Below are 22,589 nucleotides of genomic sequence, written 5' to 3'. Positions count from 1 at the left end.
ATTGTTACTCAGGTTTTTCACTCCCATCGAGATCATAAGCCACACTAAACCTACAGGTCACTGCCTAGCCCTAACATCCAGGTTATTTTGCTCCTGTTGAGGCATCTCAGTACATGAAGCAGGATTCTGGCATGACTGTTTCACCGTATGTCAATATAACAAGGTTAGTAACACTCTGAACCAGATAATGCCTCCAAGCACACAGTAGCTCTGCCAGCACACACACAAGCGCCACCAGTAGTTACCAATCTAACAAATAACATCTGGTGACCATTTAGGGGTAAAGGATAGAAAAGCCAGCAAAGAGCAGCCTCCAGTGCCACCTCGAATTTCATCCTAAAGGCAAAAGTGTTCAGAAGAGAAAATCCAGCATCGAAAGGAATATTGCTGCGACTCTTAGAAGATACAAGATGTGACCAACAGCCTCTGCAGCTTTAGAGAGTTATTGTCCGAGATTGTTTTGCCAGAGGTTTATTTTGCCAGTAGAAGTACGGACAGAGATTGCCACCTTGTGGTTCCTCCTACAGTGCCACGGTGTGGTTTTTGAATTGCACTAGCTTAGACCAGCGGTTCCCAAACCGCTCTCCGAGGGTTTCTGCTGACAAGGGTACTATGGACAGGAGTACTTTCCAAGTACTTACTTAACTAAAAAAGCAAGCCTGTAATTCACAGTCTCCAGTTCCTGTACTGAGAAACTTACCAACAGAAAATATTTCAGGAATCTAACCTGCAAGTTAATAAAGATGAGTAACGACCGGCAGGGGTAAACAGCTTCCAAATGCTGTGTGATTCACGAAAAACAGATTCTCTTTACAGTATTTTCAGCATCAAGAAATCTGTGGGAAATCCATTGCTGATGACAGCCTCCAGTTTCACAAATTTGGGATGGTCTCAAACAGTAGTTCCCACGGGGCCCTAATGAGGAAGCTGCAGCCATGTGCTTGTCCCCACCACCTGCAGAGAGGAAGGCAGGAGCAGATGGATCTTGTCCCTAGCCACTCCGGGTACCACTTAAGGCAATTTGTGAGATGTAATATTGGGCAGTATAAGTTGGGGTAAGGTCTACAAAAGGAGGTTGTCAGCTGGCTCCTCCGTACGTTACACCCTGGTAGAGAAGCAGGCAGAGTTTCCCCACTGGAGCTTAGGGGTAGTTCAGAAGGGAAAGATCAGGAAGAGCGTGTGAGGCAGCACACAGCTCCTGTGAAACGCCAGGGAATTAATCGAATTTTGAAGAAAGTAACCTGCCTATCCTAAAGCTGCAAGGAGCACAGATCTCCCTGGCAGCAATTCGTGCCTATCTGCCTGCTGACATACTGACACAGAAAGTGGCCCATTTTCATGGGTGCACTAATGAGTGAATCATGAGAATTTTCGGAGCACTTCCGTTTCCTCCATGGCGTTTTCTGACTGGCTTCCTGCTTTGCCACCAGTGAGCCTGTAAGCAGCCAACTCTTTTCCAGTTCTCCAGCCTCGTTTCGAGATTCTTGCGGATGTTGGTCCAGGGAAGACTCGAAAAAGTTTCAGAGCCTCTGAAGCGCCTTCTTCAGCACATACTCCTGAAGCCGTTTGTGTATCACATTCGTCATGAGGTGCAGACTGGAGAATAGCTGTTAGACACCGCGTGCTGCATTTGTTTCCTAGCAAGACTGCAAAGCTAACGACTACCCGCCCTCCCATAAAAATAAATAATTAAAATCGCTCCCGCGGGAAGAAGAGAGATGAATTTGAAGGGAAGAGCCGGGCCTCAGCAGATAACAGAGGGAGGCTGACTGCAAATCCCTGCTCCACAGAGAGGGTGGGAGCGGCGCCCAGGCAGCCCCGGCAGCCCTGCACCAGATGTGGGGTGCGCGCTGGATGCCGCCCGCCGCCGGGATGCTCCCCGGACCCACCCCCCCCCCCCCCCCCCCAGCAGCTCCGCTCCGCCGGCTCCTCCCGCCGCGGGCCGGCTCCCGGTTGCACGTGGCGCGGCGGCTGCCCGCCCCCCCGGCCCACGTGTGCCGCCGCGCCGTGCCGTGCGGTGCCGGCTCCCCGCTGCAGTCCCGGGGCGGCGAGCGGGCGCTGCGGTGTCGGTGCAGCGGCATGGCGGCGGGCCCGGGGCGCAGCGGCGGCGGCTGGGGCCGGAGCCGGGGTGCCGTGCTGCTGCTCTTTTTCTCGCTGTCTCCGCGGCCGCCGGCCGGAGCCGCCTGGCTGCTGGGGCTGCGGCCCGAGGACACCGCTCCGGGCCGGGTGTCCCTAGAAGGCGGCGCGGTGCAGGCGGCGGAGGGGAGCCGCTTCCTCCTGCGCCTCTACTTCCAGCCGCCGCCCGAGGGCAACGGCAGCCGCGGGCCGGCGGAGGAGCGGGAGCCGCGGCTAGTCTTCATCGAGGAGGCGGCTCCGGCGGCGGCGGGGGGCAAGACGGCGCGGGGCCCGGCGGAGCGGTGCCGGGAGCGCAGCGCCTGGGCCTCGGACGTGGAGGTGGTGGGGCCGCTGCGCTCGGGCGGGGCGGCGGGCTCGGCGCTGGCCGAGGTGCGAGTGCGGGAGCCGCGCAAGGGCGAGGCGGCGGCGGCGCCGGGCGGGCGGCTCTTCTCGCTGTGCGCCTGGGACGGGCGGGCCTGGGCGCACCACGGCGCGGCGGGCGGCTTCCTGCTGCGGGTCCGGCCCGCCTCCCCGGCGCTAGGAGCCTGGCTGCTGCCGCTGCCTGAGGCGGGCTGGCTGCGGGCGCTGGGCGCCCTGCTGCTGCTGGGGCTGTCGGCGCTGTTCAGCGGGCTGCGCCTCTCGCTGCTTTCGCTGGACCCGCTGGAGCTCCGCGTCCTGCGCAATAGCGGCTCTGCCGCCGAGCGGGAGCAGGCGCGGCGGGTGCAGGCTGTGCGCGGCGGCGGCGGCACTTACCTGCTGTGCACGCTGCTGCTGGGGCAGGCCGGGGCCAACGCGGCCCTGGCCGGCTGGCTCTGCGCATCGCTGCCAGGCGGCGGAGCGGCAGCGGCGGCCGCGGGGCAGCGCGGAGCTCCCTGGCTGCCGGTGCTGCTGTGCACCGCCGCCGTCTTCCTAGGCGGCGAGGTGCTGCCCTACTCCGTCTGCTCGCGACACGGGCTGGCCATCGCCTCCCGCACCTTGTGCCTCACCCGGCTGCTGATGCTGGCCGCCTTCCCCCTCTGCTACCCGCTCAGCCGGCTGCTGGACTGGGCTCTGCGGCAGGAGCTCAGCGTCTTCTCCACGAGGGAGCGTCTGCTGGAGACGCTGCGCGCCGCTGGCCCCCACGGAGACCTCGTGCGGGAGGAGTTGGCCATGGTGCAGGGAGCGCTGGAGCTGCGCACCAAGGTGGTGGAGGATGTGCTGACGCCGCTGGCCGACTGCTTCATGCTGCGTGCCGACGCCGTGCTGGACTTCGCCACTGTCTCTGAGATCCTCCGCTCCGGCTACACCCGCATCCCCGTCTATGAAGGCGACCGGCGTGATAACATTGTCGATCTGCTCTTCGTCAAGGACCTGGCCTTCGTCGACCCCGATGACTGCACCCCTCTGCAGACTGTCACCCGCTTCTACCGCCGCCCGCTCCACTGTGTCTTCAACGACACGCGCCTCGACACGCTGCTTGAGGAGTTCAAGAAGGGTGAGGCCACCGGGCCACCACCTCCTGGGCTCCCCCTGCACCCCTCTGCACCCCCAATGATTCCCAGGTCAGCAGCCCCACGGCCCCCCTGCGTGGCCTCCTGGCTGAACCCGGCAGGTACCAGGGATGCTGGGGGGAGTTGTGCCCTGCATGCGCTGGTGTGGTGGTGACTCTGGTGTCACCTGGTGGAGCAGCCTCGGGGTGGATCGCGGGCCAGAAATCCTGGTCGTGCCTGTGATGTTATGGAGACTGTAAGAGCCTTCGGCCTCAGAGGTTGCTGGCTCAGAAGGTGAGCCTGTCCCACAGGGCTGATGTCTCTGCGGGGTCGTGGCTGCATGGGCACAGTGCCTACCTTGCACTTCTGCCCAGGCAAGACAGCATTCACCACTCTGTTCTGCACATAGGAGTTTATGGCAGGAGATAAGATCTTGTGACTTAACTCTCACATTTTCAGCCTAGCAGTTCGAAGCAGGTCTAGGGAGTGTTTCTGTGCAAGTGGTTTAAAGAAAGAAGAAAAGCCTAAGCCCATAGAAAGAGCTGTACTTTTTCTGCAGCTGTGACCATATTCATAATTCAGCAGCTGCCAGCAGCCCCAGAGATGCTGAGAGCTGTATTTCATTAACCATATCTTGAGAATACACACAGCATGTGGTTTCCCCCCCGCTGGGAATGATGTTTTGCTGCGTGTTACTCAGTACGTCATACCGTGGTGAGTGAGTCTTTAAGAAATGGCTGCAGCGGTGACATCCTGCATTATGTAATGTGGGAAGACAGCATTCGGCTCCCGGGCTGCCTGGGGCTGCTCTGCCGCAGGCAGAGATGATCATGTGAGGAAGGCTAACTCGGTCCCTTCCAGATACAGAGAATGCCTCTCTGAGTTATCTCCCTGCTTGTTTGTAGAGGCAGGAAAAGGGGAGGATAGGATGTGTGAGAAGTGATCATCAGATGCATGCAGGTCAGCATCTTCTCTGGAGATGCACGACTGTCCCCACCACCTTGCAGGATCGCAGGGAGCAGAGTTGTGTGTGGCACACAATACTGCCCTCTCAGCAGGACTGGAGACTCCCAGTGGTGCAAATCAGCAAATCCCTGATTGTTCTCAGAGTTCAACCTTGATGAGCTACAGTAGTCCCTCATTTTCCCCCTCTTCCCCCCTCCCCCCCCCCCCCCGCTTCTTGTAATGTAACCAGTTGTCTCTCATCTTCCTGTGCTTCGCAGTTCTTTCTTAACTGTGGCTTTCCGCATGATACTACACCACTACTGGAGTTCACCTGAGGTCTCTGCTACCTCTCCCTGATCTAGAGAGTTCGGTGCTACCAAAGATGTCAGATGACTTTGGCACAGTCCCCCTTGATCAGTCTCCCCTGCACTTTATCTGATCTACTTTGGTGTATTCAACTGCTTCCCCCTCCAGAGCTATTCTAAAGCCTGCTATCCTGTGGATCAACCAACCTCTAGAAATGGATTTGTGGTTGCTTAGCTCACTGCCCTTTGCTTGCTGCCCCTCTGCTCTGCTTGAAAATAAATGTTTTATGTGTGTTGCTCCCTGAGCTGACAGGTATGCTAACAGGTCTTGCTTCCTGCCCTACACTTTCAAGTCCTTATCTCAAATGAAGATTGTCCATCCTTCTTCAGCTTTGCTCAATTAAACTCTTGGCATTTTGCTTCAGGCTCTTTGTCCCTTACATCTCTTTGCCATAATGGCCTCCTGGGGCATTTTGCCCCTATGTAGAGCTCTGCCTAAAACTGACTTCTGTTCCCACCTCATTTCCTCTTGTATTTTCTAAATCACGTGGCTGAAAAGCCTTGCTCTTGGTCTTGGTGTCTAACTCAGCATCGCGATTAGCAGTTCCAGCTCTTTCCTGAAATGTTCTTCTCCCCAGGGGTTACTGTTCTCTTCCAGTTCATCTTTCCCCTTTTTGTAGGCATTTAGTCACTCCCAGCACCCTGTGTTTGTCGATGGCCACCCCCAGCCCAGCCCTGAACCCCTCCTAAAATCTGTTTTCCCAGTTCCAAATACAGGTTCCCATGCCGGCTCCTGCACTGCGACAGATGTTTGCTCCTGGCTGCCTTCAGTCCCATCCGCTGCTGTTTCAGCCCTGCTCACTTGACTATTTAATGTCTAAAATAAAGATTTCCCATTTGTAATTAAGAATCTTCATCACCGTCTCCTTTTCTGTGTCCGTTTGAATTATGGTGAAGTTATCTTTTTTGATCCAATCAAGATTGCTTTCCATGGCCAGGTGTTCTGTGACACCTCCACTAATTAGAGAGTAGGCTGACTGCTTGTTGGTTCAGTGAGTGGTTAATGAAGGCATTCATCACTTCGCACATGCAGGGTGCCTGCAGGACAGCAAATGCTCCCTGGAGGCGATCTCCAGTCTGTTTCTAGGAAATTAAAGTCTCTGGTAAGGATGGGCATTGAGAATCATTTCCAGGTCCTTAGATCCCAGACAAACCTCTAGAGAAACCTTGCCAGCTTGCTTTTCCTTCTCCCATGGTTAACGCAAACAGGTTTTGTAACCTACCTTTCTTTTTGTTATTACAGTGTTTATACAAAATACCCATCACATTTTAAATCTTTCTTTCCTGAATAGCGATGTATACTTCTGATCTGTTTCACTAATGATTAATGTTCTGCCACATCCAATATGCCCAAAATGTCTTTTTGGTTTTTTTTTTGCATAATGAACAAGTAACACAGTTTCACTGCCAGAGCTCCTTGCCACAGTACGCAAACATTTGTTCTTTCTTACTGAAAATGTCAAGTGATGATTAAATACAGCACTTTGAGACTTGCTCACACCTCCAGCAGCACATCCTGTTTTTGTCTCTCCTCTTACTTGCCAGTATCACATTATTATCCTTGTTTACACCATGCATTTCTTTTCTCTCATTGTGCTATTCTAGCTATGAAGGTAATCAGCTTTTTTTCCTCTCTAGTCTTTTATAGCAGGGTTTGAAGGGAGGTTTTCCTTCATTGGTTTCTAGGTATGCTCACGCCTAATCTCGTTTGGGCAAAGTTCCATCAAGATGCATGATGTTTTCCTTGAGTTTAATCCATAGGAGGGTTGCAGATCCCCTCTCCCCCAGCACAACCCTGTGTAGATGGGATTACACTCCATGGACCTGGGGAAGGACACTTGTGCAGCATTAGCTTGCCAAAACATTTAAATTGTGTGGCAGTAGTAGCATACACTTCAGTATCACCTATGGAGCTGATGGCACAATGTGGTTACAGTGCCCCAGAGCAGCTCTGAGTTCCTGGTTGACAAAACCTGGCCCCTGCCCCGTCACAGCAGAACTGGTCGAAGCCTTCACATTTGCTCCTTCACAAGCCTGCTGCTGCTTGGCATTGTTCGATGTTTCTTTTAGCACTAATTCCTGGGGAAAGATGGTTAAACTGGGGGCACTAATGGGAACTGGGAAAAATCGAGCAGAGAAGGCTGCAAACAGCAGCAGTGTATGGGGTTGGTAGCTGTGACTCCAACCCACAGCCCCAAAGAGGAGGGCAGCTGCAAAAACTGTATTGAAAAACAACATTACAGCAGAGCGAGACAGGTCCAGCAGAAGGAAGGAAATACTTGTGCTAGAAAATGGTTTTACATTTACATTCTCATCAAAACTCAGTGGAATGAGCTCAGAAATAATGAAGCCTGAACACCCAGTTTGCCATCTTTTCAGGCAAGCCAGACAGGGTCATTACAGAAGGCATGCATAGTTGTGCAGCATTTACATTGAGGTGCTAAGTGGAGGACACCACACAGAATGTATCTCCAGTTCTCCAGAAATAAGATGCATACCAGTACAGTTAACTTTGCTACCTGCAGCCTGAAATACACTGAAACTACTGAAGGAGTGAAAAAATTAGGAGACAATTTCTTGGCAGTTTGTATTGGTACATCTCAGAGTACCTGGCTTTATTCTAGGCTGCCAGGAGGAAGTGCCTAATGCAGCAGAGAAATAACTGCACCATATTTAGCAAGCTAATCAATGCAGAGGAGCAGATGAGGTCCCAGTAGGACAAACGTCACTTTGGGAATGTGGAGCTAGGAGGAAAGATCTATGCATTCATTCAGTGTGAAATACTGTGGGTGATGCAGTCTGTTCCTCCTCCAACCCTAGAAGATAACCAAAGCGATGTGTGTTGCAGCTCCGGTCTTATAAGAGTTTTCTGATGGGGAGCTCATCCATGAGGTCCACCTCCTTGTTCTGTAGCGCCTTTGGGAAGTCATAATCTTTTCCCATTCTTCAAGTAATAATGGGTTTTGTTGACTAATTTCCTGTTGGAGTATATATACAGCAGTGGCAATGTTCAGCAAGTAATTGTCCTGTTGGAGAGACAGTAGAAGTTTGCTCTTATGTTCATTTTCCTACAGCAGGGCAGACGCTGAGGTTCAACCCAAATTAGCCTTCTGTGGTTTGGCATCTTCTAGGACTTACTAAAAGTAAATTCTCCAAAACCAAACTTCCTGGCTTAGCAGGAAAACAGCCTGTCCTGGGGAGGGCAACCCTGCCCTAGGAGCTGTCTTTGCTTTTCAGAATACTCCACAGCCTCTGTCAGACTTCTACAAATTGAGTGTAGCTGGAGAAGGTGCTTACGCTTGCCAGAAACAGGGGTCAGTACCATTTCAGCTCCTTTTCATACTGTCCTTCTTCTGAGCCTGCAGTCATTGCAAGCACAAAGCATGGCTTGAAATGTGGATCAGCCTTCAGGAGATTTCTGCAGTTACGATGGCATTGTCTATCCCATGTAGTATACAAGTCCCCTGAAAAGCAATTGCCAGGCTGAGTGGGTGAGGTGCCCATGCACAAAATATGGTTTCAGTAACTCTGCCTGAAACATTACTTTGTTTTTTGCCCCCAGACTGTGCTAAATCTTCCTGAGTGAACCCTGCTTTACCCGACCCCAGCAAGCCCAGGAGCAGGCCTGCTCTGGGAAGGCATTCAGCAAAGCAAGAGGGGAGCTGTGTCACTGGGGAGAGGTCACCCAGCCACCCATCTCCCTCTTGGTAGCTGTCAAAGGCACCTTCAGACTGAGCTGTAGGAAAGGATCAAGTGGCCTATGCTACAGACACCAATGAAAACAGTTTTGCATTGGCTCTTCAGAAGTTTTTTAGCTTGAGAAAGCTTCAGCATCCTTGTAGGCTTCCTTAGGCTCCACATAACATGCAAGGGGACCCACCATTTGTGAGCTTGCAGGGTCATCCCCAAGAGGTGAGAACCCTGTTGTACAGCAGATGGAAGATGAGACTCTGTTCCCTCTAACCTCACCCTTATCCTCCTGATCTGTTTTGTCAATGGTAGTACATCAGCTTTTCCAAGTATTCCGTCTTTCCCACAGTTTTCCTTAGGATTAAGAAAAGCACCAAAGCCAAGTACGAAAAGGCTTTTATACCCTGCTAAAGCCAGATGTAGGCAGATGAAGTTCTTATCTCTGAGGAAGGTCTGGATTGGATTAGATTAGAATTTACAGATTTTAATTTGCATAGCTCTGATTCTCATAGAATTGGGTGCTCCTACAGCCTTCTTGGTTATTTCCTCCCTATTTAGGTGTAAATGTGGATTGTCTTTAGGTGCGACTCCTCAGGCATGTGGTTTTACCCTTGTTGTGGGGTTGTGGTAACACAAGAGCACACGTGGTACCACTCACATGCACATTTCCAGTTCAAATCGGGGTCCCCACTTGCTTCAGATTCAGGTCTGCAATGGGGCATGGAGATGCTGGGAGCCCCTCACCCACAGAAGAGCTCTGACTGAAAGCACACAGAAAACAGATTTCAGTTACATCATGGCTCTTTCATAAATCAACCTTAGTTACCAATTACTCTGGGGGTTTTGCCTTCCATTTTGTAGCTGTACATGGTTCGTGGCTTGTGCCTGTACCTTTGATCTCTCAGTAACAGCTTTAGATCTTACTGTAAAATTTATGAAAGTAAATTTCATGCTTATCCCGTGGAATGAGAGACAAGGCTAAAGCATCTTTAACATTCCTCTGGCAGAGCACCTACACAAAAAAAAAGATGTAAGGAAGTAGTCTGGGCTATATTTGCAGCACTTTCTTTCCCACGAGTAAAGGCATTTCCGTGTGTTCAGACCCTGTTCTCCCACTGGGGAGGACGCTTTGAGCCCAAGGTCATTTAGGCACCTATGAAATACAAAGGCTCCTAAAACGGGCATGAAAGCTTTAGGTATCTGTTCAAATGCTTGCTCCGTCCAGAAGCTCTCAGCTGTTTATATTAGCTCTCTAATTTGGCATTAACTTTCCACCCAAATTGCTGTTTGAAAAGAGCAGATTTCATGTAGCTCATAAAGAATTTAGTACAGTTGTATCCCATGCTGAGCAGACACTTAATCACCTATAGACTTCCTGTGTCAGAGCAGCCCTGCCGAGGCCGATGGAGCCATTCGAACAAATGAAGTTAATTGCCCATTTGTTCTAGCATTTGCCAAACCAAGGCTTTGATTCTCAAGTGTTTCACTGTGCTTTCCTGCATCAGCAATAACCCTGTAAAATTCACGTGTGACAGCTTGCTAGTGAGGAAGCAGCTCACCCTTGTAATTCATTTCGTTTGAGCTGTCAAGCAATGGTTACAATAGCACAGTTTTTGGAACCAGTTTTACAGATCTTGAAGCTGGCTTAGATCAAGTTTGGGGTTTTGTTTAAATGATTTATCTCCCTCTCTTGTACTCCCACCGAGGCAGACCTGCAAGGTAATGGCTGCCGAAGAGAGAGACCACTCTGGCACCTCCAAAAGCTGCTGCTTTTCTCCTGTGCAAGTGTAGCAGCTCCCAGGTCCAGGCAGGGAGATGCAGCTGAGCTTGGCAGCATCCCCAGCCCAGAAGGGAGCAAGCCATGATCATACGGCCAGGGAGCCGACAACCCCCCCATCCCTGCTGCCGAATCTACAGGGGGGAAATGCAGGACCCAGCCAGGTCAGGGGACAGGACTTTGCCAAAGATCTCATGTGCCTCAGGCGGGAAATCAGGGCAAGTCAGCCTTTTCCCAGTGGGAGCAGTGGTTTGCAAGGGCTGGGACTGAGGTCCAGGGCTTCTTGTGATTATGGGTGTCAGCCAGCCAGGCAGGAGCTAGGATCAGTTTGTTTGGTGTGGGCCAGGAACAACCACATGAATTGCAACCATTGCTTTGTACCTGCCCCATCTCTAATGTGGGTCTAATGTTAGCCTGGAAACCTAAACCTGGGGGTTTATGGCACGGTGACAAGTGTTTATTTTCTGTGAAAAATAAAGAACTCTTGAGCAGTCTAACAGCCCTCCTGGCTCTGCCCCCAGCACAGTGAAATTCTGGGTCTCCTCCCAGGCTAACAGTGCTGGGTTACTTCTATATAATCTCATTTGCTGCTACGTGAATGTGGAGCTGGAATCATATTTCTCTGAGGCTGCTGTAGAGTAAATTACAGCGTTGATGTAGGTGTTTGGCCAGAAAAAGAATTGTGTCCATTACTCTGAGTGCCTTTAAGTAGCACCTAAGCTTTTTGTAAGGGCTCAGTGGTTTTGGGTTGCATGTAAATGTTATTAACAGCAAGCTTTTGGCCAAAAGAAATAACTTCTCCCTTCGCTCACCCGAGGACTTGGAGGAGACCAGATGGCCCCAGTGTTTGGGAGTAGGGTTTGGCAAAGGAGACACGTTCAAAAGTTGGACTTTGCTAAGATGAAATGTAGCTGTTGCTGCTGTCCTGCAGCCAACTCTGCCGCTTTCTTCTTTTTAAGTCTGAAGTCACGTTGCTTTATTACCCCTAAACAGATGAGAAGCACAAACCTGGGTATGAAAGGAGTGAAATAACACGGTCAAAAGAACATGCTGAATTTCCAGTGCCCCAAAGCTATTGATTTGGGGTCTTTTTTAAGTGCATCCCAGTGCTACTTGCTATGATGTTATGTTCTCATTTCTAATTCTGTAGGCGTGGGAGGCAGCGAGCTGCTCTAAAATCTTGCAATAAAAGCTTGGTATGAGGAGGAGGGAATTTATACTGTGGAAAATGCCCAAGCTTTGCTGTGAGAAATGTATAGTGCTGATCTTCAGCTGAGAAATGTCACTTGCTCGTCTCGGATCCAGGACAAGGTTATTTGAAGGTCACATGTTCCCCTGCAGTTTGTGTTTGACGGGGCTGCCAGGCTGCTCTGGATGTGCTCATCCCTTTCCCTCTGCAGGGATGAGGCAGAAGGCACCAGCGGGCGAGGAGGGAGCTGTGCAGCAGGCAGGAGCCCACCCCTGTTGCATCTCTGTGCATAAATACTGTTAACATCCCATTGCCCCGAGCAGCAGGCGAGTTTGTCAGGGAGGGTTTTTGGGAGAAGCAGATGCAGACAGCTGTATAGCAGAAGGGACCTGCTCCCTTTTTTGGGTGACCATTGCTGTTCAAGGAGCTCAGCTCCAAGCCCATGGGGAAAAACATGTTTGCATCTTTCTGGAGGTGCCTGCAGTGCCCATGGTACAGCTGGGTTTGTGCAGGCATTGTGACAGGAGACCCTAGGGATGCAGAGCAAACAGAGGGAGCAGAAGTTGTTGGCTGTGGTGCTGATGAAGGACATTTTTAATGTTTTAAATAAAACTAGAGGTTCAGATCCCTGTGCCATGGGGGCAGTAAGAAAACCAGTGCTGTTAATTAGCAGATAGAAACCCAAAAGTTGTTTGTGGCTTGGGATTTGGGTTCTGGTCAAGCTGCTGAGCAGGAACATAAATCAGAGCAGACAATAAAGGAAGGGAGAAGTTGAAGAAGTCAAAACAGCTTACAGAGTTGGACATGTGAAAACAAATAGCAATATTTCAAATATGCCAAAAGCAAGAAGTGTGAGAATGTGTCAGCAGAGCTGCCAGTTTACTGGGGACAAGTGAGGAAGCTGAAAACGTGATTGAGAAACACTGACTTCCAAACAGGAGTCACTGTCACTGCAGCTGAAGGTCCTGGTCCCAGTTTGCTTGTTTAAGGCAATAGAGAGGGGGTGCTGTCAAGGGCAGTGTTTGGAGAAGACATTCAAGTGCAAGCTGACGGCTTGGAAAGCCTCTGCATCCAGATGGTTCACCCAAGAGTTCTGCGGGAGCTGGGCTGAAAGCTGCAAACAAACATACGTATTTCTGCATTAAAACCAGCTGCTGTTCCAAGGAGCTGGAGGCTTTGCCTGTGTTTTAAGCAAAGCTTTAGGACTGGTCCAGACATTGATGGATAGAAAGATGGCGGGAGGCTGTTCTTGGCAATTTAATAGGAAGGATAATTAACAACAGAATGAGAAAACACCAGGAGGATGAGGGAAACCAGCAGAGCCCAAGGACATGTTCACATTTCTGTGTTGGAGGATGCCGTCTCATTGCTCTGTTAGTTGTTCATGGCAATGAAACCGAGGGTAAGCAAGAAGCAGCTGGTATAACATACACATCATCCCTGCACAGGAGGCTGTCAAAGAGCTAAACAGAGTGACTTGCAGTGAGGTGCCTGGGTAAAGAATCACAGAATCTTTAGGACTGGAAGGGACCTCTGGAGATCACCCAGTCCAACCCCTCTCCCAGGCAGGGCCACCTAGAGCAGGTTACACAGGAACGTGTCCAAGTAGGTTTTGAATATCTCCAGAGAGGGAGATTCCACAACACCCTTGGGCAGCCTGTTCATTGCTCTGCCACCTTCAGCATAAAGTTCTTTATGTTGAGGTGAAACTTCCTGTGTTTTAGTTTATGGCCTTTGGTCCTAATCCTGCTGCTGGGCACCACTGAAACAGTCTGGCACCATCCTCCTGGTACCTGCCTTTGAGATATTTATATTCATTAATGAGATCGCCTTTCAGCCTTCTCTAGACTAAAAAAGCCCACCTCCCACAGTCTTTCTTCATAAGAGAGATGCTCCAGACCCCTAACCATTCTGAAAGAAAGCAAGTGGCCCCAAAAATGAGCCAGTCAGAACCCTGTGACACCTGGGAGTCAGCCTGGGGTGTAGTAGCCCTGTTAGGCTGGGCTGTGTGTCCAGCCCTTCTCCTTGGGTTAGCACGGTTGGGATGGCTTTGGGTGCTTCTGAGGTTTGGCTGTGACCTGTGCCTCTCACCAAGCCCTGCCCTCCTGCCAGCCTGCCATGCTGAGACCCCTCTCACCAGGGCTGGGGGCTCACTGCTGCTCTGCTTTTCCCCACACAGGAAAGTCCCACCTGGCCATCGTGCAGAGGGTGAACAACGAAGGGGAAGGAGACCCATTCTACGAGGTGATGGGCATTGTCACCCTGGAAGATGTCATTGAGGAGATCATCAAGTCCGAGATCCTGGATGAGACGGATCTGTACAGTTAGTGTCCCAGAGCAGCTACTGCGGTTGCAGGAGCCAGGGTGGGAGCCCGCACAGACAGACAGACATGTGGGTAGGAAACAGGCCAGAGCAAATTGTGGTCCTTCCCCAAAGCAATTAACAGTCATGGTGGGAAAGACAAGAATGACGGACTGATGCTGGTCAGATGTCGGGGAGTCTTGAATGCTGAAGATAGAAAAGCAGCAGCACCAGCAGCGGATGGCTGGGCAGGGCCTTATTGGGGGCATGTGTATTGGGCATAAAGTGCTCATGGGTGGTTCCCAAGCTCCTTCTAATTTTGAGTGACACATCCAGCCAGGGCAACCCAGGACTTGTTCCTGAGAAAGAAGTGTGTTTCACCACCCTGCTCCCTCCCCAGGGAGCTGCTGCCAAGGCTGGGATGCATGGCATATTTTGTGTGCCCCGCTGCTCCTCCACAGCAGCCCTGCCATGGGGTGCAGCAAGATGTGCCTCTCTGTATTCATGTGCATGTGGTATGGGCCCTGCAGCTGCAGGCAGGCAACTGCTTTGCTCTCTGCCCTGCAGCGAACAATCGGAAGAAGGAACGTGTGCCCCACCGGGGTCGCAAGCCCCAGGACTTCTCCATCTTCAGGCTCTCAGACAGCGAGATGAAGGTGAAGATCTCCCCGCAGCTCCTCTTGGCCACCCATCGGTTCATGGCAACAGGTACCCTTGCCCTTGTGCAAGCCCTGCATCTCCCTGCTGCAGCACCAGCCCTGCATGCATCCCTGAACCATTCTTGGGTCAGGCCCCTCTGCTCAGTGAGCAGTTTCTGCCTGCTGGACCCAGGGCATCCCACTGCCCCACCAGCATGGGTCTGGTTGAGGTCCCCTCCATGCAGCAGGGTGCTGAGGCTGCAGGAAGAGCGACCATGAAGCTTAGAGGATAAGGGGCTCTTGGCAGCCCCATCCCTGCTGAGCAAGTGTGTGTTGCCTCCCCTCTAGAAGTGGAGCCTTTCAAGTCCCCCTACCTCTCTGAGAAGATCCTGCTCCGGCTCCTCAAGCACCCCAACGTCATCCAGGAGCTCAAGTACGACCGCAAGAACAAGAAGGCGGCGGAGCATTACCTTTACCAGCGCAACCGCCCTGTTGACTACTTTGTCCTCATCCTGCAGGTGCCTGGGGCAGCAGCGAGTAGAGCATGGCAGGGAGTGGCCTGCCTCTCCTCACCACCTTGCTCTGGGCTGCTTCTGCCAGTGGAGATGCCCTTCTTCTCATACAGGGCAGCGGGGTCCCTGCTGCCCTGGGTGGGTTGGTGGCTGGGAGCGCAAGGTTCCTGTCTGAGTGGGTTTTCCTTCTCCTTACAGGGGAAAGTGGAGGTGGAGATTGGCAAGGAAGGGCTGAGGTTTGAGAATGGGGCATTCACATACTATGGCGTCCCTGCCATCATGGCTGTTGTCTCCTCAGGTAAGGGCTCTGTGAGTTCCCTCCAGCCCTGCTTTTGCTTCAGCAGCCTCCATGGGGGCTAAGCTGGGGCTGGCTGTGGGGTGGGGTGGCCCTGCTGCAGGGTGTGGGGCAGGCGGGAGTCCTTCCTCTGTGATTCCTACATCTCCAGCTCTCATTTCAGATAACGATGTGCGAAAAGTGGGCAGCCTGGCTGGATCCTCCTTCCTATGTAAGTTTTTTGGGGCAGGCTGGAGCACAGGCTGCCTGAAGGAGGGATGGGTTTGCACCCTGTGCAGAGCAGCTCAGGCTCTGCACTGAGATCACCCCTTTAAAAAGCTCAGTGGAGAAAGACCTGAAGGGCTGATGCAGCCTGCAGAAAGGACATTGAGGTCCCTTTGAAGTCTCAGCTAAGTGCTGGATCCCTTCAGGTGGATCCCAGCAGGCTGGTACTACAAGGGGCACTGCCCACGGGTGGCAGCATGATGATGCAGATGGGAGCAGTAAACCCTGTGAATTCTGGCACAGTGCATCTGGGTCTCAGTGTAACACCTCTGGACCCATTTGCATTCCTGAGGCTCAGAGGATGAGCTGAACATGCGTCCCACACGAAGGGAATGAGGGCTGCTTGGGAACTGCAGAGATGAACCTGTGAGCCATTTGCACATGTTGGTGGGAGAAATCAGCTGAGTTAAAAGTAAATGCCCCCATCCAGGTAAATTCTTTGCCTGCAGAGCTGATGGGTTACCGAGCAGTTTCCCTGCAGAGGGAGCTCTGATTAGAGGAGACTGTGCCCTCCTTTCTTTGCTGATCACCCCTGCAGATGATTAATCCCTGGTGGTTTAGGAGTGATTGGTTAAAGGTGTTGCTCAGCCCTGGTCAGGTACATCCCTCTTCCCAACCCCAGTTGTATGTGCAGTGCTGATGGTACAATGAGAATGCTCTGGGTGCCTAATGAAAACAAGAACCCGTCAAGTTTAACCTTTAGGGAAGTGTAGGGATGAATGTTGTTGAGAGAACAAGGAGTCCCTTAGGGCCAGGTGACTGTCATTCCCATGGCTTTAGGGTTGTGCCGCTCTAGGGTTCACCTGTTTCTTGCTTTGCTTCCATTTGAAAGGCTGGCTCTGGACTGCTGGATTCACCCTCAGTGCTCATTCCTGCGCTCCTGTGCATCTGCAGCGTGCTCAGTTTGAACAGAGGAAATCAATGAAGGGGCTGATTTCCCCCTGGATGTTGTTGCATGCTCCAATGCCTGGTTCCCTCAGTGACCATCCCCAGGGCTCCTCAGAGGCTCAGGCAGTGGGTGATGCCCACAAGCCACAGGTCAGGCAGGGCATAAGCCACAGTGGGAGCAGTGTCAGTGCAGCCACACATATCCATAGTGCTGCCTGCTGGGACACTGCTGCTCAGGGGACCTTTGCGCCCTGTGCTCGCACATGATCCTGGCTCATGAGGCGTTTCCTGCCATTCAGCCACCCCTGCCTGCCCCGGGATTTGTGCTGCGTCTCACCCCTGCCCAGCGAGGAGGCATGGTAGGCACAGGTCACAGGGCATCTCCCTTCTCAGGCCGCTGTCCTCCTTCCCCCATGAAGCAAAGCCCGGCAGAAGTGAGCATGAGCAGCAGAGAATTCAGATGTTAACCCTGGAGCATTTAACACTTCTTTATTAATTAATCATTGTTATGCAACTGTTTAATCAGCAGGTGATCTTTGGCATTGGTGGTGCAGGGCATTGCTGCCGGATGGTAAGGCAGTGAGAGCAGGGGGAGAGTGCTAGTGGTTATCAACCCGTCCTTTGCTTCCAGTTGGATGAGGTTGTTCTGGGGAGCACTCCAAGCTGGTGCCTTTGCTTGGACTTTTATTTGCAGCAGGTTTTGACTCAGAGGAGGACACGAAGAAGAGTTACTGAGGAGTAACTGAGTGGGGAGATTGGAAGGAGGGGGTTGTAAGGCACATTTCCTAGGGGTTTTACCTTCGAAGCAATTTAGAAACATTAATCACATAGGCAGCAGATGGTTCCTGGAGCATTGCAGCTGTGCTGCGGGCAGTGGGTGGAAAAAAGGCAATGCACCTGGGACAGGAGGGACAGCAGCTGTGGGAAGCATGGCCATGGCTTGAGAAAGGAGCTGGCAGCTGATGGGTGGGCTCAAATCTTCCTGTGGAGATGCCTTTGAGATGGGTGCTGCCAGTGGTGAGAGCAGAGATGTGGTACTGGGAGGTGTTAACAAGTGCATTGCCCAGGGATGCTGTGGAGGGCAGCTCCCGGCAGGCAGCAAGTCACAGGGAGGGGGAATGCCTGTCCCTGAAGTTGTCACTGCTGCTGTAACCCATGGCAGTGAAACATGGGAAGTGAATGGCCTGTGATTTGCCCTCTCTGTGTCAATGGGACATGGGGTCGTGGCTTCTTGTGGTTCCCCTGCGGGGTGGCTCTTGGCACCACTCCAAGGCTGTTGACACCCCTCAGGGCCTTGCAGGGAGCTGCAGGCAGCCTGGCACAGGTGCCTTTGCATCGCGCTGAGGGCCTTCTGCCGGCCTCTGCCTGCCGCTGTGGGGCAGAGCACATTCACTCTCTGCTACCTGCCTGCACAGGAACCATCCCAGATGCAAGGCGCAGCCGCTTGGCTTAGCTTCTGCCCGTCCCCCAGGCGACACAAGCTGACCACAAAGTTCTCTGTCCTGGCAGCGGGTGGTGAAGGGCTGGAGCAGGGTGCCAGCACTCAGCCCATGGAAGATGCTTTCTGCCCACACTGTGGCTCTAGAGAGATGTGTGGCTGGGCAGACAGGCCTGGCAAGAGCTGGTTCCCCCCAGCCTCACCTCCTGTCACAGAGCAGCCTATTGACTTAGGGCACTCAACTCTGCGTCCCTCCCAGTGTCCCCGGCCCCAGGGCTGGCAAGCGCCTCCCTGGAGCAGAAGCAGAAGGGTGTAAGAGGGGTGGGAAGGGGTGATGGAGGCAGTGGTGGGAGCCCACCCCAGGGTTGCTGGCACGTGATTCTTTTTCTCATTCTTCCTCTTGATCTGTCCGCCACCTCATGTCCATCCCTTCCTCCTTCCCTCCCTCTCTTCCTTCTCCCTGCAGTGCCTGTCTCAGTGTCCCGTACCTTCGCCTTCAGCAGAGGGGACTCACTGGCTGGCTCTCCAGGTAACAGAGCATGGCTTTGGGCAGGGATGTCTGCGTGTGCCAGGCTCTTTCCGGCTCCCTGAGCATGGTGCACCAAGGCCCCTGCACCCTGCATGCAGGGCAGCACAAGGAGAGGAGCACCCATGGCACCCCACACCGGCAGCCCCTCACTGGTTGAGACACACTGGCAGCCTTCCCAGTATGATGTGGACCACGGGAAGAATGGGATGGGGACAAGTGGGGAGCCATGGACAGCTTGGGTTTTCCTTGGTGTGCAGCTCCTGTACTTTCCTGCAGTCAGTGCTTAGGTTTTCTTGCTACTTGCTGCTTCTGATGACAGCTGCCCACAGCCCTGCATGCACACTGCTCTGCTTCCCTTGCTTTCTAGCAATCTGGGTAATAGAAGGACATTTTAGCAGCAGAGCAAAGTCAACAAGCTGTTGATGTCACCTGTGCAGGAGCAAGCTGCCTTTGTTCCCTAATAAATCACTGACCAGACAAAATCTGTCACACCCCATGTCAGAGGCCATCAGTTGACATGAGCGACAGGCCAGCTTGCCATGGCAGCCTCTGCTCTGCCGGGGTGAACAGGAGTGTGCCCTCAAGGCAGGTTAAGCAAACCCCTGAGGGCTGCCAGCTGCAACTGGAATTTGTGCCAAATGCTGTGCAGAAGGCCTGTGCTAGCAGGGGAGCTGTCAGTCAGTCAGTGTGACTGGCAGGCAGCAGCACTAACCTCTGCTGCCGGTGCCAGGTTGCATGCCTGCCTGTCCGGTCCCCTTTGGTTTGTGCATGGCTGGCATGGCAGAGTCTCCACTGCCAGCATGCACTGAGGAGGGTCCCAACAGAGGTCCCCACAGAGCCCCTGGCAGCCCCAGTGCCCGTGGGGCATAGCCACAGGAGGTGACAGGTCCACCCTGCCCCTGTGCCACACAGCACCGAGTGAGAAGTGAGTGTTTGCCTCTCTGCTGTTCCCTCCTGCAGTGAACAGGTCACCATCGCGGTGCAGCGGGCTCAACCGCTCCGAGTCCCCCAACTGGGAACACAACGACTACGGGGGCAGCAACACACAGCTCCACAGCAGCAGCAACAACATCTACACCCCCGACTACTCCGTGCACATCCTCTGCGATGTGCAGTTCGTCAAGGTACAGGCTGGGCTGGCAGGGGCTGTTGCACCCTGGGCACCCCTTCCCAGGCACCTTCTTGTTCTGCTATGTCCTGGGAGCCTGATGGGTGCCCAGTGGGTGCTGGGGAATACCACACTCCTGCTGGCTCGGGGTTTGGTACCACCAAGTCCCCAGGAGGTCTCGGTGGACCCACTGAGCTGGATGTGCATGTCTGTCTGCGCAGGTCACCCGGCAGCAGTATCACAACGCACTGGTGGCCAGCCGCATGGACAGCTCGCCACAGTCCCCTGACATAGAGGCCTTCGACAGGGATTCAACCAAGGCCTCGACCCTGCGGGGAACTCCACAGACACCCAAGGAGGATCCCACCACCCTTCTGAACGAGAAGAACACCATCATGTGTGAGTCACCCAGCGGAATCCCTTCCCTGCCATAGGCCAATGCTGCATGTCCCCTGAGGTCCATGCTGGGATCTGCTGGCATGATGGGTACACCACTGCTGAGACGCAGTTGCACGTGGCCTGGGGCATAGGTGCAAGTGTACAGGCATGTAATTCCTCTCTGTATGCTTGTGTTCCCTGGGGGTCTCTGGCAGTGGGACCTGCTGCTATGGCTGACATCCTGCTGCATCTGCCCCAGGCACAGCATCTCCCTGCCCTGCTGCCATTCTTGCCCTGTGTCCCTGCAGGCAACCGCTCTGAAGGACTGCACAGTCCCAGTGAGTCAGTGTTCCTGCGCATGGAGAGCATCCCCTTCATCCAGGAGGAGACGGCTGACAACGAGGAGAACAGCAAGCATCAGAGTGAGTCTGGCCAGGGGACATGCACACAGGGGTGGCGAGGGCTGTGGTGCCCTTGGGTGCTGCAGCCATACTGGGCTTTTGCAGACAGTGAGCGCTGCGGCACTGTCCTGGAGCCAGAGTCCCCTGGCAGAGAGACTGAGACCAGCTCAACTCCAAGCAGCAATGAGGAGACGCTGGGCAGGAGGCTGCTGAGATCCCTGAGTGAGTGACTCGCCCATGGAGGGAGCACTAGGGGAGAGCTCCTGGGGACACCCTGTATGGGGCTGATGGGCAACGCAGTACCCCGGCAGTACCCCAGCAGCCGGTAACGCTGCATCTAAGGCTAGCTCAGGTAGAGCCAGTCACCCTGCCCTGAGCATCTTTGCCCCCAGCACCCCAGCCCCTCTCGCTGCTGCAGGTGGGCGCAAGCAGCGGCCATCGCTGGAGGATGAGAAGTTGCCAGAGGAGAGCTCCAATCTTGACCCATTAATCACCTGAGCAGCAGCGTGGCCAGAGCACAGTGCTGGAGGCCCATGCAGACTGGAGGTAGGAACCTGCTTCTTAGTGCAATATTCCAGCAAATGAGAGGTTGCTCAACATTAATAGCATAAACTCAAGTTTCAAGCAGCAAAGCCAAATGCTGTGGTTAGGCATACACATTGTTGGGGGCTGGAGCAGGGTCAAGGAATGTAGCAGCAGATTCCAACCATCTTTGAGGCAGGAAGGGGTGTGGGAGACAGTGAGACCCTGACTCATGTTTTCACAGCTAGAAATGTTTGTCTGCCTCAATATCCCTGAACCTGCTTGGGAAGGTGCTGCAGGCTTGAGCAGCAGCAGGTGAGTGAGGGCAAGCTCCAGCTACCTGCACGAGGCTGCCTTTGTGTCTTCCAGGTCTGCAGCATGGGGGTCTCCTGCCACGAGGCTTATGTTCAACAGCAGCAGGTCTGCACCTGCTCGCTGCCTGCCCGCTCGCGCCTCCCCTCCCTGCAGGACTTGTGCAGAGCCCCATCCCCAGGCGAGAAAGGATGTGCCCCCAGCAGGGCTGAACCACCCAGGCAGCCCAGACCAGCCAGCTGGAGTCCGAGGGCCCTTGCCCTGCTGCTCCCTGGTAGCATCTGGTCTCAAGGAAGAGGTGGAAAAAGTAGAGAAGTGTTTGTTATGGCCTCCCTGCAGGCAGAGCCGGGGGGCAGCTGAACCCAGAATCTCCCTTAACATCATCTGCCATCCCCATCCCAGAGAGCCCCAGAGCCCCTTGGTGCTGGCGCTGCACAGATGCGGTCTCCACCACGAAGAGAATGTACTGTGTGGGGGGTGCCACATGCAGCTCAGGGCCCCAGCACACATTTGTGCCATGCCTAGTGACACGCACACTCGCAGCACCTTGCACACACTGACCATCGACACAGCCCAGTGCTCCCGACCCCTGCTAGGCACAGGGCAGGGAGCCCAGCTCCCTGGGGCTCCACGCTGCCTTGAACCATCCTCCTCTCTGCACACGTCTGCCTGTGTGAGGGAGGCTTGCACCGAGCCTTTGGGTTGGTACAGATCAGTCAGTAGTGTTTGTAGAGGCTGAAAGCAACAGGGATATTACCATTAAAAGTGATTTCTCCCTGAGCTATGCCCTGTGTCAATGCGTGTTGGGAAAAATGTGCTAACCTCTCCCACTGGGCTCAGCTGCCCTCATACCCATGGCAGAGGTGGTTGAAGTAACAGGACCCTGAAGGGAACAGGTAGCAGATCAAGTCAGCAAGTGCTTCCCAATTTCTCCATGTGAACCTCAGCTGTCACACTGGCTGCCATGAGAGCACTCAGTTACACCACAGCAGTGCAGACAAGCACTGGGGGAGAACAGGAGTTAATACCATGCTATTGCAAACACAGTAGGGAGATACACATGCTGGAGTAGAGCCTAAGAGATAACAGAAATGTCTTAGTCCACCAATGCTGATAAAACTTCAGCTGGAGTTAACTGCATCACTGTCTGGACATTGCCCTTCTAAGGAAAAACACAGCAATTGAAAAGACGCCAGAGGAAAGCAAGGGCTGCAAAACAACCTCTTCCAAAGGTTGAAGGAAATGGGGTTGCTTATTCTTAATTGGTGAAGGATGTGGAGAGGGGAAGTTCTCAAATACATAAAAAGCTGTTGCAGAGAGGAAAGGAATAATCTGCTCTCCGTTGCCATGGTAAGTGGGATAATGGGTAATGAGCTTACACTACAGAAAGAAATTTAGGTCACTTGTTAGGAAAAACAAGGCTGTTAAGGCTAGCAAAGCACCAGTACAGAT

The 22,589-nt window shown here is 53.3% G+C and overlaps 2 protein-coding genes across 4 annotated transcripts in view; both read left to right on the top strand.

Moving 5' to 3' along the window:
- Positions 1–22,589, top strand: part of ABCC2 (ATP binding cassette subfamily C member 2) — a 125,729-nt gene that overhangs the window by 18,116 nt on the left and 85,024 nt on the right. The window lies entirely within an intron of this gene.
- Positions 1,840–21,916, top strand: CNNM1 (cyclin and CBS domain divalent metal cation transport mediator 1). 3 transcript variants are annotated; one of them, XM_062610408.1, is made up of 13 exons: positions 1,840–3,589; positions 13,730–13,873; positions 14,420–14,560; positions 14,839–15,008; positions 15,201–15,300; positions 15,461–15,508; positions 18,354–18,416; positions 19,377–19,540; positions 19,746–19,923; positions 20,211–20,324; positions 20,409–20,525; positions 20,722–20,849; positions 21,195–21,916. In XM_062610408.1, the coding sequence occupies exons 1-12, from the start codon at positions 1,855–1,857 to the stop codon at positions 20,799–20,801; spliced, it is 3,054 nt and encodes a 1,017-aa protein (XP_062466392.1). In that variant the 5' UTR covers positions 1,840–1,854; the 3' UTR covers positions 20,802–20,849; positions 21,195–21,916. The 3 variants fall into 3 exon arrangements, with proteins under 3 accessions (XP_062466392.1, XP_062466391.1, XP_062466393.1); XM_062610407.1 differs by having other exon boundaries at positions 15,449–15,508; XM_062610409.1 differs by lacking the exon at positions 21,195–21,916 and having other exon boundaries at positions 15,449–15,508; positions 20,413–20,525; positions 20,722–20,851.

This window comes from Pezoporus occidentalis, unplaced genomic scaffold (genome assembly GCF_034315485.1).
Source record: "Pezoporus occidentalis ecotype Australia unplaced genomic scaffold, CSIRO_AGI_Poc_V1 ctg147, whole genome shotgun sequence".
In the NCBI taxonomy this organism is placed as follows: Eukaryota; Metazoa; Chordata; class Aves; order Psittaciformes; family Psittacidae; genus Pezoporus; species Pezoporus occidentalis.
The sequence above is the reverse complement of the archived record's forward strand: the minus strand, read 5'-3'. Positions and strand labels throughout refer to the sequence as shown.